Source organism: Oncorhynchus nerka, linkage group LG22, assembly GCF_034236695.1.
Source record: "Oncorhynchus nerka isolate Pitt River linkage group LG22, Oner_Uvic_2.0, whole genome shotgun sequence".
Classification (NCBI taxonomy): Eukaryota; Metazoa; Chordata; class Actinopteri; order Salmoniformes; family Salmonidae; genus Oncorhynchus; species Oncorhynchus nerka.
This window is the reverse complement of record NC_088417.1, coordinates 52,250,300-52,271,332: the sequence shown is the minus strand read 5'-3', so window position 1 is coordinate 52,271,332 and position 21,033 is coordinate 52,250,300. Positions and strand designations below refer to the sequence as shown.

The 21,033-nt window shown below is 42.0% G+C and overlaps 1 protein-coding gene across 1 annotated transcript in view; it reads right to left on the bottom strand.

Moving 5' to 3' along the window:
- The window catches only part of LOC115105315 (double C2-like domain-containing protein beta), a 314,653-nt gene that overhangs the window by 218,640 nt on the left and 74,980 nt on the right, over positions 1-21,033 (bottom strand). Inside the window, 2 exon segments of the mRNA XM_029627235.2 lie at positions 5,708-5,863; positions 6,136-6,234. Of these exon segments, the coding sequence (XP_029483095.2) occupies positions 5,708-5,863; positions 6,136-6,234 (255 nt within the window).

The following is a 21,033-nucleotide window of genomic DNA, read 5'->3' as shown; positions in this document are numbered from 1 at the left end:
TACATTGTATGAGGTTATTCTTCTGATCTATGTTGTGCAGGGTAGTACTGTCTTTTGATTTGTTGTTGTTATTTCCTGTTTTACAGCTTCAATGCTCTGGAGCCTGGTGTTGTTGTCACCAAGGAGCATTCGGACTCAGTCGGGACCAGGTTTCAGCTGCTGCGCAACGCTGACATCCTTCCTCCCATAGATGGTCTGCCTGTACAAGCACCACCTGGACTGGACACAGCTAGAAAAACATATATTTTTGAGAAGATCAGTTTTGCGACGAAGAGGCTATGGACCTCACATGCCCTACACCAAAGTCAAGGGCAGGACAGAAACCTAACAACAAATCGTTGCTGCTACTATTTATTTTTATCCTGCTGCTCAGCCACTACTCCTGATTGTATGCATATAACTACCTCGTCTATCACTGATATCGTTATTGATATTGTTCTTCTACATACTGTATATTATTTTATTTATATTGATATTTATATATCTATTTCTGATATTGCTACTTTGCAAGTAACCATTTGGCTGTACTGTTTACACCTTCTGTAGAGACCATCCACTTAACAAGATATTGATATATAAAATGAATATTGATATGTGTGGTCGTAACATGATATTGTGACATACCACAACAATATCATGTGACCGTCTCAAGTGTCCACAATTTAAATATATGGCGCATGCATCTGTTTATGTACTGTACATGTGCACCTCACTCTGGTTTCAACTCAGGTTGCATGGCCTTAACTTATGTATGGAAAACTATGTGATAAGTGTGTGTGTAACAGTATATAAAGTATGCTAATGTACTGGTCAGTGGTTTTAAAGTACTTTAGTAAAAGTACTACTTAAGTATTTTGGGGGGTTATTTGTACATTACTTCACTATTTATATTTTTGGCAATTTTTACTTTCATTTCACTACATTCCAAAATAAAATAATGTAGTTTTTACTCCATACATTTTCCCAGACACCCAAAAGTACCCGTTACATTTTGACAGGAAAATTGTCCAATTCACACACTTATCAAGAGAACCTCCCTGGTCATCCCTACTGCCTCTGATCTGGCTGACTCACTAAACACAAATGCTTCATTTGTAAATTATGTCTGAGTGTTGGAGTGTGCCCGTGGCTATCCGTAAATAAAAATGTTTTAATTATGCCTTCTGGTTTAATATAAGGAATTTTTTATGATTTATACTCAAGTACAACAATTTAGTACTTGTTCCACCACTGGATGTGGCTGGGGGTTATAGCATTTCTTTCACATGACCCATCAATTTAGACAAGTGTGTCTGGGTAAGCGTCATCTAATATTTATAAAATATTTTTATCTGGACACTGTTTACTTGGAATTTTTCCTTATTGTAGGCTACTACTTTTATCACTTTTAGTCTTAATCTTTACTACACTACTCACTGTTTAACACATGGCCTCAAATGTGAATCCTTAAAGAGATGGGTGGGACTGGCTTAAGAGGGTGTGAACAATGCTGAATGGGTGTAGACAAAGGAGAGCTTTTTCAAAAGTGAGTTTCCAAGTTGATCAACTTTCAAAGGCAGAATTACTTTCCCATTGTTCCTCAAATGCAGTGTATGATATACCAGTCTCTACTTTTATCTAATGTAAAAAAATAAAAATAAAAATGTCAAATTTTGCAATATAAGACCGATTTTGAGCAGGTCAGTCACATATGTCCTTTTCTAATCAGGTTAACTGAAGGTAATGTTAGAGTAACTCATAAGGAAAACATCTAGATGCAACTGTCAACACAACATATGTTGTGTTAGAACGGCGAGCGTACACAGGAAAAGCTGAAGCTGCTGCAACTGGCAGCGGTGTTTAAGCGTTTTCTCTTCAGTGCCAACCCCTCCGGTCATATTTTCACTTAGAGAACCTTCCATGAAACACCGTGGCAGGCTTTCTGCATCAGAGAGTGAGGGGTTACTCCCGAACGAGTGCACAATGATGAAGTGCAATTATACGACCTCCGTGTGAAGAAAAAAAGAATAGCAGAAAACTTCTGAAAATGTCAAGGTGGATTAGATAAATGAAGTGAGGGAGAGAGAGGAGAAGGAGGAGTGAAGAATGGTTGGAAGCGTAAGACTGGGGCACGCGGGGGTGTGGAAGGGTTATTCACAGAGACCAACAAACAATTTTCCCTCCCATCAGGCAAATCAATCGAAGACCTACAGCGACTACTGTGAGAGCATTATGGGTTCTTTTCCATTTCCACTGGAGCTGGATCACAGCTGCACACGGTTACCTTTGTAATGACACAGAGAAAGGTGCTCGAGAGACTACATCAAAACAAAGCAACATGAACATAAAGATGCAGGTTGTGCGTGAGCTCAAAGCTTCATTGAAGGATCGCACAACACAGCCAACCAATGTGATTTCGTATTGAGTAGAGTGAAAACATTGATTGAGTTAAGAAATGTTGACTGGGGTGATATTAGGTTGACATTCTTCCCTTTTTAGTTTGTGTCTTATAATGTCAATCATTAATTCAAGGGAGAACAGTAGTCTGTCATTGGTTGCATTATCTCCAATGCTTGGAGGTACAAATAAAATCAAGAAATACCATTTAGGAAAAAAATGACCATATAGCTCTTTTTGCACCTTCAGTGCCTTGGTTTCCAGTAAATATAACTAGTAAACAACACAAGGTCTGCTAATTGTCATTAAAAACTACTCAGGTCTAGACAATGCAGGTTGTATCTGAAAGGGAGTCAAATTGACTACATTGAAAGTGTGCTACCATTCAATGCTGTTCATTGACTATAGCTCAGCATTCATCAACATAGTACCTCCAAGCTCATCATTAAGCCCTGGGTTCTGAAGCACACCCTATGCAATTAGGTCCTGGACTTCCTGACGGGCCGCCCCCAGGTGGTGAAGTTAGGAAACAACACCTACACTTCGCTGATCCTCAACACTGGGGCCCCACAAGGGTGCATACTCAGCCCCCTCCTGTACTCTGTTCACCAATGACTGTGTGGCCTAGCACACCTCCAACTCAATCATCAAGTTTGCAGACAACACAACAGTAGTAGGCCTGATTACCAACAACGACGAGACCGCCTACAGGGAGGTGGTGAGGGATCTGGGAGTGTGTTGCCAGGAAAATAACCTCTCACTCAACGTCAACAAAACAAAGGAGGTGATCGTGGACTTCAGGAAACAGCAGAGGGAGCACCCCTCTATCCACATCGATGGGACAGCAGTGGAGAAGGTGGAAAGTTAAGTTCCTCGGCGGACACATCACTGACAAACTAAAATGGTCCACCCACACAGACAGTGTGGTGAACAAGGCACAACAGCGCCTCTTCAACCTCAGGAAGCTGAAGAAATTTGTCTTGTCACCTAAAACCCTCACAAACTAGCACCCCACGCATCACCCGGGGGCAAACTATCTGCCCTCCATGACACCTACAGCATCCAATGTCATATGAAGACCAAAAAGATCATCAAGGACAACAACCACCCGAGCCACTGCCTGTTCATCCCGCTATCATCCAGAAGGCGAGGTCCGTACAGGTGCATCAAAGCTGGGACCGAGAGAATGAAAAACAGCTTCTATCTCAAGGCCATCAGACTGTTAAATAGCCATCACTAGCACAGAAAGGTGGCTGCCTACCTACAGACTTGATATCATTGACCACTTTAATAAATGGAACACAAGTCACTTCAATAATGTCACTTAAATCATGTTTACACATCTTGCATCACTCATCTCATATGTATATACTGTATTCTATACTATTCTACTGTATTATAGTCTATGCTGCTCTGACATTGCTCATCCATATATTATATATTCTAAATTCCATTCCTTACTTAGATGTGTGTGTATTGGGTATATTTTGTGACATTGTTAGATATTGCTGCACTGTCAGAACTAGAAGCACAAGCATTTCGCTACACCCGCAATAACATCTGCTAAACACATGTATGAGACCAATAAAATCTGATTGACCATCTGAAGTAGAAAGAAAAATCACAAATCAATCCTAAAAAAACTTCCAATATAATAACACACAAAAGACGGGTGTTATTTATTAAGCTTGGTTGAACACGCACACACATTAAATGGCGCTGCTGCGTTATAAACAGGCATATAAGAGTCAAATGAAGAAATTGTGGGAATGAGTAATTGCTCTGACTAATCCATAAGTGGCTTGAAACAGGACTATGTTGAGTGAAAACAAAATCAGTGACTGTGGGAGACCCGGCGCCTTGCATAGGGATAAACCCCCATTATGTTCTGATTGACTGCTCACCGCTTGCAGGCGACAAAAAATCAATACCCGACAAATGAAATCCGTTCTCCAGCTTCCCTGGAGGACATCCCATGCAGTGGCGCATTCAACACAGCCCAGGCTATTCTTGATGTCCACATTGTAATAAATCAAATCTGTATTGTTAATAAATTGCAGGGTATTAGGAGGAGAAGTAGATAAGAAAGTGAGAGAATCTGTGGACCATTATCCATGCAGTCTATCCCCAACTATTTGGCAGAGATGTATTTTCATGTCCTTTTAAATTTAGTGGGAAAGGGAAAGGAAAGGGGGATAGTGGTGCAGAGGCAGTCGTTTCGCTAGTCGGCTAACAGCTTCTGTAGTAAATACAAATGAAGTCATTATCCTGCAAAGTCAGCCGACACATTTATGCCATCGGACAGTGGTAGCTGGCGTTGGTGATGCAGTATGTCCTATGTTTAATGATGTAAAAGTATACAGGAAAAGGGCAGATTAAAGAGGAGTGTAGGAAATGTGACAAATGGTTTTCTTTGTAGGAATGCATTAAGGCACAAAAATGTTGGGAAGGGTGTTTATTTTTTATTTTCAAGTGTTTCAAGGGAGCACTTGAAAAATAGTTATCTTTAAAAACAGCTGGCACTGGGCTGTACAAATTGGCAAAACAGGCAACCTGCCACCTGACTTATTCGCTGTACAAATTAGGCCTAATTGGGCTTGAGCTGTGCCAGCGAGCATTCTGCCTCTGGAGGGCAGGGGTAGCAGTTGGGGCACAGAGGAAACATGGGCGCCCCATAGTGGCACTACACTGCACCTACTGGCGGAAACAGAAACAGGTAGGGGGGTCTTGTTGGCGCAAGAACACCTGAGGACTGGGTTTCCTTCCTGGGGTGGAAAACAGGAGTTTTACTCAGTTTGCCAGTGGGCTAAGGGGGTCCAGTTCAGTAAACACTCGTGTTCAGGTTTCTTCTAGTCTGATGTAGGCCCACATGGCTGGGAAGCTACTCAGCACCATCAACATCTAATGATGTTTATGAGCTCAGCGTCTTAGTAGGTGTGCACATATTTATTCTGCATTTAGAAATATTATTGTTGGGAACGCAACATGGGAAGGAGAGAGAAAACAGGTGCCCCTCTTGGTATCTGTCCCAAATTGCTCAAATCTATCCAGTACTGTCAGGTGCACTGAAAGGAGTCAACGAGAACAGAGGAGAAGGACATAGTTTAATGGATTAAAACCCACCCCGGGTATGGATAGATGTAGTAATATAATATGGCCATTTGACAGGGACTTTTATCCAAGGCGACATTGACAGTCACACATATTTGGCTAATGCAGGATGTAAATCCACAACCCTGATGTTGCCAGCATCATGCTCTGTCTAACACACTGAGCCACTGGAGCCACATAGACAATGCCGAGTTCTAGATGTGCATATGGGTGTACTCACTAGAGGAGGGCCGGATGTGGTCTGTGTCGTAGTCCTCAGGTGGGGCTGCTAGGGGGGCGGTGCTGTGGGGAGGCTCGCTGGCTAGGCTGGAGCGGCTCTCTGACAGCAGGCTGCCATGTGGGCACCAGCCCAGCCCAGTGGGGGTCCTGATCGGCACTGGACAAACAAACAGGGCCAAGGGGTCAAAGGCACAGTCTCAAGATTTCCTGTTATTCAATAGTTTTGCGGTTAATTTAGATTCCTATACCCATTGATTCTTATAGAATATAGCTGATAAAAGGCTTATACGCTTAGTACTGTCTTACCCCAATATTATCTCAAAATCAAAAGGTTGTATTACTCCATTGTGTATATTTGTGATGTCATATGCATGACAGGGTCAGGCTGTTGAAATTACAGAGAGAAGGTATACTTCCAGAGGGATGTACCTGAGTCGGGGCGCTGCTTGCCCTCATGGAGACCGGGGCCGGACACCTTGCTCTCCACGCTGCCCTCACTGTTGTCTGACTCGCTGCCACTAGACACCACTGCAGACAGATAGATGGACAAGAAAAGACAAGAGGGAATGTCAATAGGGGATTATAGCAGTAGGGCTGTGGCGGTCACAACATTTTGTCAGCTGGTGATTGTCAAGCAAATAACTACAGGTCTCACGGTAATTGACCGTTATAATTAATATAAACACATTTAGCATCTGCTGGCTTCCAGCCTACAAGCCACTGATGCAGACCTTTGGAACATCTACATTTTTAAAAAGTTTCATAAATCCATGTAATATAACCTTCACAATAAATCCATTATAAATGCAGCCACCCTAGTCATAGACTGCTCTCTCTGCTACCGCACGGCAAGCGGTACCGGAGCGCCAAGTCTAGGTCCAAGAGGCTTCTAAACAGCTTCTACCCCCAAGCCATAAGACTCCTGAACAGCTAATCAAAGGTCTACCCAGGCCCCTCTTTTACACTGCTGCTACGCTCTGTTTATCATCTATGCATGGTCACTTTAACTCTACCTACATGTACATATTAACTCAAGTACCTCGACTAACCTGTGTACCCGCACATTGACTCTGTACCGGCACACCCTCGCTATTGTTATTTTACAGCTGCTGATTAAATATTTGTTACTCCTATTTTTTTACTTAACATGTTTTTGATCCTATTGACTTGTTACTCCTATTTTTATTTTTTATCTATTTTTACTTAACATGTTTTTCTTAACTTCTTAAAGCATTGTTGGTTAATGGCTTGTATAAGTAAACATTTCACTGTAAGGTCTACATCATTTATTTTAGACAGGTCTAAACAAACATGGTATGAAGAAAATGTAGCCTATTTCAGAAGAACAGAATAGCATGTTCTGAGTTGTCCTTATGTTAGGCCCTGATCTGGCTACGCAACATGGCTGTGGGCTACACTAGCTCATTTAGCAGACAAGATTTACTTCTAATTCCTGTGGCATTACTTTATATTGCTTAAAACTAAGAATAATACAATTGAACATACGAAGAATCGGCACCTCCTGGCGTATTCCATAAGAGAATAGTTTACAGAAAACTGATGGGATTTTAAATAGAGGCCATAAAAACTATTTTCTCACGCAATGGCACAGCTTATTGAAATGTTATGCAACATGGGCTTATAGGAACACTCATTTCATTCCATGCATCAACCAGCTATGAGGAGCTGGCTCTCACTAAGCAACTGATGATCCTATTCTGCTCAAACTCTGAATGCCAGGGCTCTCATGAAGTGTTTTCCATTGCATTTGCATTGACGTCAGAGGGATTAGAGGGAAAATAGAACGCTGATTCCAGGCCATTAGCAAGTTTGGTACGCTACTAATGACCATCAGAGCACAGTTTTGGAGAAGCGTAGTTCGCGTGACTCGACGGTCACGTGGAATTTGACTGCGGTGTGGCGGTAATATGGTTACTGTAACAGCCCTGGACTGGGAGACCGGCGCCGGTCTGCCTTCCAATTTATCGCTGCCCAGCTGCTGTGGTTTCAATCAGGTGGGAAGGCCAGGGAATGCAGGGACTGAGTGTGTGCTGTACGCCATCCTTTCTCTCTTCCTCTCTCCACATACACACACGCAGTCTAATTCACTGATACACACACGCTTTCTTATTGACTCGCATATACACAGATGCACACACACACACACACACACACACACAGTTATATGTGTCTGTAACACGGATACACACACACACACACACACCCTCTCGCTCACTCCTTTCTCATGGGCCCTGTGAAATACCACCCAGCTCTTCAATCTGGCCTGATGAATTCGGCCAAGGGATGCAGACTTGTCTCATTGTCCCTCCTGCACCAGACCAAACTCTGTCAGCCCCACAGGCAGATTAATTTACAGTTTTTATATATTCTTAGGGATTTAAAGTATTGTTAGGTTTAAGCTCTTTGTGTATGAGAAGTGTAATTATCTAGTGGACGGCAGTAGACTGTAGGAATGTGTACTCCACATAACTCAAGGCCTCGCCTGATCAAATCAAATCAAATTTATTTGTATAGCCCTTCGTACATCAGCTGATATCTCAAAGTGCTGTACAGAAACCCAGGCTAAAACCCCAAACAGCAAGCAATGCAGGTGTAAAAGCACGGTGGCTAGGAAAAACTCCCTAGAACGGCCAAAACCTAGGAAGAAACCTAGAGAGGAACCAGGCTATGTGGGGTGGCCAGTCCTCTTCTGGCTGTGCCGGGTGGAGATTATAACAGAACATGGCCAAGATGTTCAAATGTTCATAAATGACCAGCATGGTCCAATAATAATAAGGCAGAACAGTTGAAACTGGAGCAGCAGCACAGTCAGGTGGAAGTTGAAACTGGAGCAGCAGCATGGCCAGGTGGACTGGGGACAGCAAGGAGTCATCATGTCAGGTAGTCCTGGGGCATGGTCCTAGGGCTCAGGTCCTGGAACAGCAGCATGGCCAGGTGGACTGGGGACAGCAAGGAGAAGGTAGTCCTGGGGCATGGTCCTAGGGCTCAGGTCCTCCGAGGAGAGAAAGAAAGAGAGAAGGAGAGAATTAGAGAACGCACACTTAGATTCACACAGGACACCGAATAGGACAGGAGAAGTACTCCAGATATAACAAACTGACCCCAGCCCCCCGACACAAACTACTGCAGCATAAATACTGGAGGCTGAGACAGGAGGGGTCAGGAGACACTGTGGCCCCATCCGAGGACACCCCCGGACAGGGCCAAACAGGAAGGATATAACCCCACCCACTTTGCCAAAGCACAGCCCCCACACCACTAGAGGGATATCTTCAACCACCAACTTACCATCCTGAGACAAGGCTGAGTATAGCCCACAAAGATCTCCGCCACGGCACAACCCAAGGGGGAGGCGCCAACCCAGACAGGATGGCCACAACAGTGAATCAACCCACTCAGGTGACGCACCCCCTCCAGGGACGGCATGAGAGAGCCCCAGTAAGCCAGTGACTCAGCCCCTGTAATAGGGTTAGAGGCAGAGAATCCCAGTGGAAAGAGGGGAACCGGCCAGGCAGAGACAGCAAGGGCGGTTCGTTGCTCCAGAGCCTTTCCGTTCACCTTCCCACTCCTGGGCCAGACTACACTCAATCATATGACCCACTGAAGAGATGAGTCTTCAGTAATGACTTAAAGGTTGAGACCGAGTTTGCGTCTCTTACATGGGTAGGGAGACCATTCCACAAAAAGGGAGCTCTATAGGAGAAAGCCCTGCCTCCAGCTGTTTGCTTAGAAATTCTAGGGACAATTAGGAGGCCTGCGTCTTGTGACCGTAGCGTACGTGTAGGTATGTACGGCAGGACCAAATCAGAGAGATAGGTAGGAGCAAGCCCATGTAATGCTTTGTAGGTTAGCAGTAAAACCTTGAAATCAGCCCTTGCTTTGAAAGGAAGCCTCTAACAAAGAGGCTAGCACTGGAGTAATATGATCAAATTTTTGGGTTCTAGTCGGGATTCTAGCAGCCGTATTTAGCACTAACTGAAGTTTATTTAGTGCTTTATCCGGGTAGCCGGAAAATAGAGCATTGCAGTAGTCTAACCTAGAAGTGACAAAAGCATGGATTAATTTTTCTGCATCATTTTTGGACAGAAAGTTTCTGATTTTTGCAATGTTACGTAGATGGAAAAAAGCTGTCCTCGAAATGGTCTTGATATGTTCTTCAAAAGAGAGATCAGGGTCCAGAGTAACGCCGAGGTCCTTCACAGTTTTATTTGAGACGACTGTACAACCATTAAGATTAATTGTCAGATTCAACAGAAGATTTACCTGATAAGAAGATCTGTGAAAGGTACGGTGGAGTACAAAGGTTGTGGACTCGAGCAATACAATACACACATACCACCAACATGAGCAACCGACTCAGTTCCTTCATCCTAGACATGGAAGGGGGCATGATCGGAAAGGGGGTGGAGGTCTAGTCAGAAGTTAGAAATATATGTGCTTGTGATCAGCTGCAACACCTAGTGCGGTGAATACATTTAGTCTGAGCATTTCTCTGCGTCCGTCTGGATTACTGTACCAGAAATTAGAACCTAACACAGTACATCTTGCTGCTCGACAGGAATTCTCTGAGGATACCATATGTACAATTTCCTTCCGTTGTGCCCTGTGAACAAGGAACGTAAACCCCAAAACTATGTCCAGGGGAGCTGCACATTCACCCCAAAAAACACAGAGCTGCACAGCAAAAGGCTGAAAGGAGAAAAGGAGTGCCTCTGGCTGGTAAGGTGGGTAACACTGCAGCATATCTTGAGTACAGGTTAGCGTGCCCACTGCTCTAATCCCACTGCTATAACCTGTATGTCTCATTCAACCCTAATCTCTCCTCCCCTTTAACAATTGTCTATATATAACAATAACATCTGAAAATACAACTGGGATTCCACTCTCCTTTAAAAAGGAAAATGAAAAAAGGGAAACCAGTGGTATGTTGATTTTGGCATAATGTTCCTCCCATCTCATTAAACGACCAATCGACAGGGGCGGCAAACAAACTAAATGAAGAGTAATGGCTTCCAGAGAGAGAACTCTCATTTCAATTGATCTTGTTCATTTCAAATATGACTCATGCCTCGGAACAACTCAGTTGAAGCTCATGGGCAAAGAACATCCATCTGCATTTTTCAATATTTATCATCATCTTCAAAGTGTGATGTTAAAATGGTTTCGGTGTAAGAAAGCACACAGTGTGAATGTATGCAGTGTTTATCCTGAATAACAGATTGTATGCCACCCCTTTCAGTTGCCAAATAGTGTACTTAGTATTCAGGTGCACCACTTAGTGAGAGAGCTTCATCCTGTTAGTGGGAAATGACTAGATTGTCACCCAAGTCAATGAAAGCACATTTTATTGATGGTAATGATGTGGCAGGCTTATAGAATCATTCTGAGCAATGGTATGCAACGCCATTGACCTAAAACATTTGTTACTGTTAAAGACAAAGGCAAGGAGATTGGACAGTTTTGCGATTCAAATCAAATATATTGTCACGTACACAGTTTACGCAGGCATAAAAGGTAGAGCAAAATGCATGTGTGCTAGCTCCCTCCACAATGCAGTACAATAATCAATAATAAAAAGAGTAATCAAAAATAGCACGTAATAGGAGATGTAGAATGCATAGTAATATCCTGATATGTACACAACAGGCTAATGAATGTGCTAAGTCAAGTATGAAGTAAGTAGTGTCTTGGGTAGCGCAGTTGAATATAATAAAACACTAGTGTTGTGTGTGTGTGTGTGTGTGTGTGTGTAAATAGATCAGCAATCAGATAAAAGGAGAATGGATGTGGGGCAGGTTCACTTGACCTGATTAAAGATCGTACAGTACACTTTTTTACAGCACAGTACTGTTCAAAATACACATTCAATGGGATCCCCTTCGACAGAAAACAGAGGGAATATCCCATTCAAATTATTGACTGAAATGAGTTCCAAAGGTATTGGCCAGAGACAGAGCAATCCTCTCTCTCCCTCCATGTCAACCCGAAACCCACTCATCCTAAAATAACCACCCATTGCCTTCTATGAACCAGCAATTGCGGGGCATTATCACCATTACTCAGTAAGAACTGCCAAATACATAATTTTAGGCACACTAATGAAACCCATTTTGGGATTTACATAAATTCTCTCTGATTAACCCGTGAACATGAATTCAAATTAGCTCGGGGCACGTCACTGTGGAGGTCAAAGAACTGATAGATGGTCAGAGCCAACCGAAATCTAACCCCAGAAAAATGACACCCTGTTTCCTATGAAGGGGACTACATAGGGAATATGGCGCTATTTGGGACGCGCACCAGAGGGACCCCCTTCATCTAGATGGGTAGGGCGAGGTCAATCAAAATAGTTTCTTTCTATGCCCGATTCCAAACAACACAGGTTAATGTTGTTATGAATAATTAGTGAGATGCTATTTTGGACATGGTTGTTGTTTGGTTAGTAAAAAGGTCTAGTTTTGTGCCTCGTAACAACAAAAAAACAGATTAATAGATGCACACACACAATCATGCACAAACACACACACAACTAATACAAAAATACACCCACCCAAACAAGTAAAACAAACCCGTCCTCCAAAAACAAATCCGCAGTATTCGAAAAAAGTGTTACAACCTGGTCGATATTTTATTGAGCCGAGCCAGTCGTTAGGGAGATGATTCACTGTCTATCTTTAGAGCCCAGTGTCTCTCCATGTTGTGCAACAGCCACAAGACCCCGTCTAAAGCTGTAAATAGTACTGCGGCCAGACCAGTGTGTGTCCTGGTGCTCTCAGGGCTCAATCTCACACTTCCCTGATGAGAGCCCTTCATGACTGTCTAGGTAGGGAGAGATACTGTATCACTGCATGCCCACTCACAAACAAGGCTGGAATTGGTTTTGAGCGCCACTCATTTGGGTAATTTCAAGCCGTGTTATATATGCACTAGAGAAGTGTACAGGTGCATTCTTAGAAAAAAGTTTTACACCTGGAACCAAAAAGGGTTCTTCAAAGGGTTCTCCTATGGGGACAGTTAAATAACCCATTTATTTCTAAGAGTGTAGATGCATGGAAATCACTACTATACATGTGGAAGTCACATTTATATTGAGTCTCATTATACAGTCTTATTATATTGAAACTTTATACTGTAGTTCATAAAATAGTAAGATGTTTACTCCAATCACTCCAGAACAGGATATAAGGCTACATTTTTCTAGTGCAACACAATTGTGCCAAGTGCAAAATATTATAATCTTGCAATTTGACTTATTTTTATACTTTTCTCCAATAATGTGTGATTAAATGATACATACATGAGCATAAATAGTTTCCTGTTTTTCCTAATTATTAGTTTATAATGGACATTTGTAAGAGCAAAGTCTCAAATTAAATCACACTGCAAGATTATCATTTTTGCACTTTGCACCATTATTTTGCTATATGAAAATGTCACCCTTATAGCACAACACCCGTGAAAAGTCCCCTTGTACCGTCCACTGACGCAGTGCGGTGTCACGTTGCATGCTTCCTTAGCTCCTAAGAACTGTACTCAGATCAGCTGTTACACCTGCTGGAGTCTCACAGTGTCAAGATTGCGTTATGCACTACCCCTCCCCCGCTACACAGTATCAGCTCACCTGCACCGAGGCGGTGGGCCGTGGTTCATGGGGGTCACAGCCGCAGCTGCCGGCACCATCTGATCCCCCCTACGCTCCTGCTGGGACCACAATGGCGTACCATGACTCAGCCTGGCCTATCGGAAAGCACATGTGAAGTGGGCCCGAACGTGACAAGCCTATAGCTTATGCTTTGTGATGTAATGTCATCAGTGGCGGTCGATGCAACACAGCCTACATCGTTGTCACCATATTAGCTCAACTCAACATAGCTACTACAACTAAAGCGTTAGTAAACCCACAATCCAAATGTACAATCAAGCAGTGCAGTGTACAGCACGTAGTTTAGCAGTTACACCGGAGGCAATACTTTTATAAAACCAAAAGCTTACCTTGACTTGGAAGAGTTGGAGTGGTGAAGAGCCTTAGCCAGCTAGCTAACATAAATAGCATTCCTCTCTGAGTCAAATTGTTGAGTAGTCTATAATTGGCTGCATTAACACCGTTAAAAAGCTGTCAGTATTTTTCAGTGACAACACGTTTGTGATATCAGTCTTACGTTTACACACCGGTATTAGGAGACACAGATAGCTAATTAGCACAGGAAGTCTTGCATCCGGTACCCGTAAACATGCACTGTAACATGGAGATATAGCCATGTGGGAACACTAATCCTATAAAGGTGTGTATCAATTTAACCTTTTTTATCATTATTTCTCACTGAAATGAAAGATCAGTACGCTTCCGAAACCGTAACGTAGGCTATGCGTGTTAATGTTCAGACGAGAGTCGGGGCTCTTAACTGTCACGCCTGCTCCCGCTCTCCCTCCCTGGTGCTCGAGGGCGCCAGGCTGCCCAGCATTACGCACTCCTGCCACCATCATTACGCACACCAGCTTCCCTTGTCACACGCATTAGCGATTCATTGGACTCAATCACCAGTGTTATTACCTCCCCTATATCTGTCTGTTCCCCAGCTCTGTTCCCTGCTTCAGCATTAATGATCGTGTCGCTGTGTTACCCGCATCTGATGCTGTTCCTGTCCTGTTCCATGTCTGTGCAAAATGAAAGGTTCACTCTCTGCTTCTCTACTCCAGCGTTGGTTCTTACACTTAACAAAACTCCCCCGTACAGAAGAAGCCTTCGTCCAATAACTCTTAGGTGTAATGTAATGGAACTGAGAGTCATGATCAACGGCTAGCTGTAGCTTATGCCTTCAGTACTAGATTAATTATCTGATGCTTTGATTGGATGGACAACATGTCAGTTCATGCTGCAAAAGCTCTGATAGGTTGGAGGACATCCTCCAGATGTCATCATAATTACTGTGTAAGTTTATGGAAGGGGGTAAGAACCATGCACCTCCTAGGTTTTGTATTGAAGTCAATGTACCCAGAGGAGGACTACACCATGGTGCTACCCTACAGATTGCTGTTGAGGCTACTGTAGACTTTCATAGCACAACAGTGTTTTAATCAGTTATTTGGTGACAAGAATATATTTAGCATAGTTTTTTCTAAAAAAGGATAACTTTTCTAATGTTTAACCATTTTTTTATAACTCTGAAATTCACTGAGTGGGATGGTCCTCCCCAGTGCTTGACTTGGACTGAAATAGGTGTCGGTACTCATTTTGGGTGCCGGTAATGTACATACTTAGGTGCAGGAGGTCCACATTACTTTTGATCTAATATTGTATAAGAGGAACAGGACCTCAAGCAGTAGGACATTTGAGGTGCTGGTCCTTAGCTCCGGTAAGCTCCTGCCCAAGTCAAGCACTAGTCCTCCCTTTCCTCCTCTGAGGAACCTCCACTGAATGCCATGTTATGTGTGTGTGTTGATTGTCTTCTCAAGTGCAGATGAAAAGCAAGAGGTGATGGTTTGGGAACGTATTTTATCTGTCATTTGAAATAACAGTAGACAGTATATAAATACAGTCTAAAACACTGGGTGTATGATTTATATTCTAATGATTATAATTACATGTGTGACTCCACAGACAGCTGTGTGAAAGGTTATGTTTCAGTGCAAGTCCATCCCTTTAATGACCATGACAGTAGAGCTGATAACATAAACGTCTTGGTGTCCAGGGAGTCTTTATGGTAATCCCCTTAAACATCCCACAGGCCCACACACTGACAGGTAGATGTGTAGTGAACTATACATTAAGGAGAGACACACACACACCGTTGATGTGTATCGAACTATACAGCATATGCACAAACGCGTACTGTATACTGAGCTATGCAGCAGACACACAGACAACACACACACACACACATAGAACACACACACCTCTGCACTGAACTACTTAATTGAATCATGAATAAAATATGGTTGGGTTTTATCCGCGTCACACCCAATTTATTTAACATAAATCTTTATTTTGTGCTCTATTTGCAAGGGTTAGGCAAATTGCAACCAGCTGCTCAGTATTTCAGGTAGTATTTGATATTAACGTTATCTTTAATAAGGGACCAATAACGCAGTGGGTTCCAGACAACCAACCATTGTAGGCCACATTTTCTTGCTCTTTCAAGATGCTGTCATAAATATGATGCAGTTTAAGAAGAGGACTGAGGGGCTTCACTTCTCACTGTCATTTTGGGGCCAGTGAACATACATGTATCCAACGGTCTGAAAACATGGATTTAATGTCGGAAAGCAGGCACCAGACATGTACAGCATAAACGCCACGCTAAAACACGTGGCCCTTCAAGCCTATAGAATGTTGAAATCTAAAAATGGCACAAACTGTTTACCAAAAACAGGGTGATATCAACTAAGCTCAGCCTCCCATATCTCAGACATACGGATTTCGCTCGGGATTCAATAAATACACAGCTCCAGTTACAGCACTGTGATAGAAAATAAACTGGAGAGACACGAACATATTTATTGAGGAAAATGCAGCAACAAGTGCTTTTAGAATGGCTCACGTGATTTGTATCTGACCATGCTCATCTGTGGCCTTGCAATAAAGGCTGTTTGTTCATTTCCCAGGTGAGTCATAGCAAATATGTGATATAGCGGTGCTCCGAGGCCCCCAGCTAGCCATTCAGCATCACACAGATAAGGAGCGTGGCCCTGAGAACCATCATAGAGAACATAGATGGGGCCTTAGAAAGTGAGTCTTACGTTCTAAGGCAATAATACTTTCAGTGACAACGGTTGACCTTGTGGGTTATAAAGCTGTGAGGGTAACCGTGTCCACTTTCACTGTTAACTTTTTATCAAACTTGTAAGGTGCATCCAAAGCACGACTGCAAATAATATATAGGATTTGTTACAGCTCCACAGAGACAATAGATTGTTGATGATGTATCTCCCTATTATCATTGTCATGTTATCAGATTTGACAATTTCACAGAAGATGAATGGCAACAAAAGACTAACTGGGAGGGACAAGGCAAAATGGAGAAAATGGATTCACCTTCTGTTGTATAGGGAGGAGATATTGGACATGAAGCTGCCCACACACGTTAGAACAAACATTTCTAAACCTCGTTTCTCTAAAAGAGCTTCAGTCTTCCATGGGTATTGTCCAATTAAGATAAGAGGCCGACAAGACAGGAGACTTTGAAAACACGGGTCTGCTTTTGTTCAGTCTCCCATCACAAAGTTCCTTTGGACGCAATTGGAGAGAAAAAAAATAACATTTGAGGATAAAGCAGTAAAAGGAGGAGTTGGCGATAAGTGCACAATATGTCTTATCTCCAAGTTTCAGGTTTGTAATGCTTGTTACTTTCAACATATGTACAGGTACTATCAGACATACTGTCATGTTTGTGTCGATTTGAATAACGAATGCTCTAGGTTAGAAATGTCTGAAAATGAACCATGCGTCAACATTACAATGTTGCACAACCACAATATTTTGCCTTACAATATATGAATTGGACTAAAATGTATCACAATATTTATATTAAGCATACTTTCCTCATCTCACTTTAATTGGAATAAGGAGATGATTATCACAATTTTCAATTACAATTCATGCTTAGCGCTACCAATCAAGTACACTCCAGCTGTCCTTGTCATGTGCACTCCTCTTCACAAGTGGAAAACTCATCACATTTCCATGGCTTGACACAAGGTAACTGACTACCAGAATCATAAATATATATATATATAAATATATATATATATATATATATATATATATATATATTGTAAATATATATATATATATATATATATATATATATATATATATATATATATTTGTAACCACTAACCTGTTGAGTAGAGATTATGTGAAAAGCTGACCCATCAAGTTGATTGATTAAGGCATAATGATGTCATATGTCATCTTTAAACATTCATTCACTTGGTTGATATTTTACTAACATTATAAAAGTAACTAGAGACAATGGCCTGTGTTTAACCTTTAACATGTTTAAATTTTAGGACAGTTAACATTGCGTTATTTTCATCCCAACCGTCTCTCCTGTAATTTCTCCCAGGCTAACACTCAAGATTAGCTAGCATGAAACCTATGCTATCCTTTAGTCACTAGATGGGTTAAAAAAAAAAGACAAACACTACATGACCAAAGGTATGTGGACATTCCAAAATCATGGGTATTAATATGGAGTTGGTCCCCCCTTTGCTACTTTAACAACCTCCACTCTTCTGTGAAGGGTTGCTGCGGGGACTTGCTTTCATTCTGCCACAAAAGAATTTGTGAGGTCGGGCTGATGTTGGGTGAAAGGCCTGGCTCACATTCAGCGTTCCAATTAATCCCAAAGATGTTCGATGGGATTGAGGTCAGGGCTCTGTGCAAGCCAGTCAAGTTCTTCCCCACCGTTTTGACAAACCAGTTCTGTATTGACCTCGCTTTGTGCACGGGGGCATTGCCATGCTGAAACAGAAAATGGCCTTCCCCAAACTGTTGCCATAAAGTTGAAAGCACAGAATCATATAGAATGTAATCGTATGCTGTAACTTTAAGATGTCCCTTCACTGGAATTAAGGGGCCTAGCCCGAACAATGAAAAACAGCAAAATACCATTATTTATCCTCCACCAAACTTTACAGTTGGCACTATGCATTCGGGGAGGTAGTGTTCTCCTGGCATCTGCCAAACCGATATTAGTCCGTCGGATTGACAGATGGTGAAACGTGATTCATCACTCGAGAGAACATGCTCCCGACAAACAATTACTGTGCTAATGTTTCTTCCACAGGCAGTTTGGAACTCGGTAGAGAGTGTTGCAACCGAGGACAGATGATTTTTATGCACTACGTACTTCAGTACTAGGCAGTCCCATTCTGTGAGCTTGTGTGGCCTATCACCTCCGAGACGTTTCCGCTTCACCATAACAGCACTCACAGTTGACCAGTGCAGCTCTAGCAGGGCAGAAATGTAACACACTGAAAAGTGGCATCCTATGACAGTGCCAAGTTGAATGTCACTGAGCGCTTCAGTTAGGCCCTTCTACTGCCAATGTTTGTCTATGGAAATTGCATGGCGGTGTGCTCGATTTTATACACCTGTCAGTAATGGGTGTGGCTGAAATAGCGAAATCCACTCATTTGAAGGGGTGTACAAATACAGCACCAGTCAAAATTTTGGACACCACTATTCAAGGGTTTTTCTTTATTTCTACTATTTTCTACATTGTAGAATAAATGCGTCAAGTGCAGCGTCTGGTTGCTCCTCATTACACACCACAGACCAGCAAATATTCTTTACATCATCAACATATGAACCACTACAAAACTTTTTGTATGACCTCTTATACACTATATTAGGTCCAGCCTTTGGAACTTTGGTTTACCTAGATATGGCTATTATATTGTGATCACTACATCCTATGGATTCGGATACTGATTTAAAGCAAATATCTGCAGCGTTAGTAAAAATTTGATCAATACATGTTTTTGATTTAATTCCTGTGCTGTTTGTAACTACCCTGGTAGATTGACTGACAACCCGATCCAAGTTGCAGGCACTGGTTACAGTTTGAAGTTTTTTCCTGAATGGGCAGCTTGATCAAATCAAATCAAATGTATTTATATAGCCCTTCGTACATCAGCTGATATCTCAAAGTGCTGTACAGAAACCCAGCCTAAAACCCCAAACAGCAAGCAATGCAGGTGTAGAAGCACTGATGATAGCCAGTCAATATTTAAATCACCCAGAAAATATACTTCTCTGTTGATAACACATACATTATCAAGCATTTCACCCATATTATCCAGATACTGACTTAGCACTTGGTGGTCTATAGCAGCTTCCCACAAGAATGGGCTTTAGGTGAGGCAGATGAATCTTTAGCCATATTACTTCAACAGTACTTAACATTAGATTGTCTAAGCTTTTCAGGAATCTGGTTCTGAATATAGACCGCAACACCACCTCCGTTGGAATTTCTGTATCAAAGTTATTATCTAAGTGAGTTTCAGAGATAATCTAAATATGAATGTCATCTGTTACAAGCAAGTTGTTGACTTCATAGACCTTGTTTTTTAGGCTACATATGTTAATATGGGCTATTTTTTAGCATTTTTCTGGGATGCTTGATAGGTTTCTCAGTAAAACATTAAAAACTATCAGAGGTAGACTTACTCATGTTATTTACATTGGAGCTGATAGTTCAAGGTGAGCTGCATAAAGTGGTCTTATACTACTATAGCACACCGCCTCAGTGCTAACAGTGTAACTCCGGTTTATAGGCTCACGATTACTGCTTACAATAGCTGTAGGATAAACAGATGTATTCAGTGCAAGGGGTACATAAATTAAATTATTTACGTTGTGTTTGCCAATGCCCCTAAAATCATGACTCATTGTCAGCATTATGACGACTCATTGTCACAATGGTAGGGATTAACTGAGCTGGTCTTGGATCATTTACCAGTCATTGTTTCAACGCAGCCTTGAGTCCAGGAGCCAAGATGATTTGGATGGAATCCTTCATTCCTGTAGAGTATCTCCTTTTTCCAGAAGGTGTCAAAGTTGTCAAAAAAAGTGACTCCAGCAGAGCTACAGTAGTCTTTTAGCCAGATGTGTAATACCAGCAGTCTGCTATATCTTTCACACCCGTGGCCCTTTTAATGCTAAAATCAGTTCTTTAAAGTCCATTGTTAATGTTCCGAGCTAGCCCTCCTGATGTCGTTTGAACCCGAACTGCCAGGTTGCAGTTGTAAATGAGAACTTGTTCTCAACTGGCCAAATAAAAGGTTAAATTAAAATAAATATTTAATGTTTCAAACCTTTACTTACACTGCACAAAACCACTTCTTGTTTGTTACTCTGTGAAACATGGTCAGACTGGGCAATTTGTTACAGGGAGCTCGTACTCCGCATTAAGAACTTTCTGACTTCCCTACGTCCTTCTGTGTCATCTGCATGAAATGGGCATGTTACTTTCATCCCAGTTCACCCATATTTTACAACCAAGATATTTGATATAGCTTTGAGATACAGGGCGCGTGAAATTGGCCATTGTGATTGCATAGGCTAATTTGTTTTAAGTTTCCACTTATTATTAGCACCAAATAAATGTGCCTATGATATTAGCGCACAAAGATTCTTGGAAATTAATTTCTTTAGAACCCCCCAAAAAGAACAGAAAATATAACAATAGTCTAACTGTCAACCAAAAATCCATGACAATCACTGGATTAGGTTGCACATAAAAATATTCTGAATCATAAAATGAAAAGATGAAAAAACGAGAGGTCCGTTAAAAGTGCAGA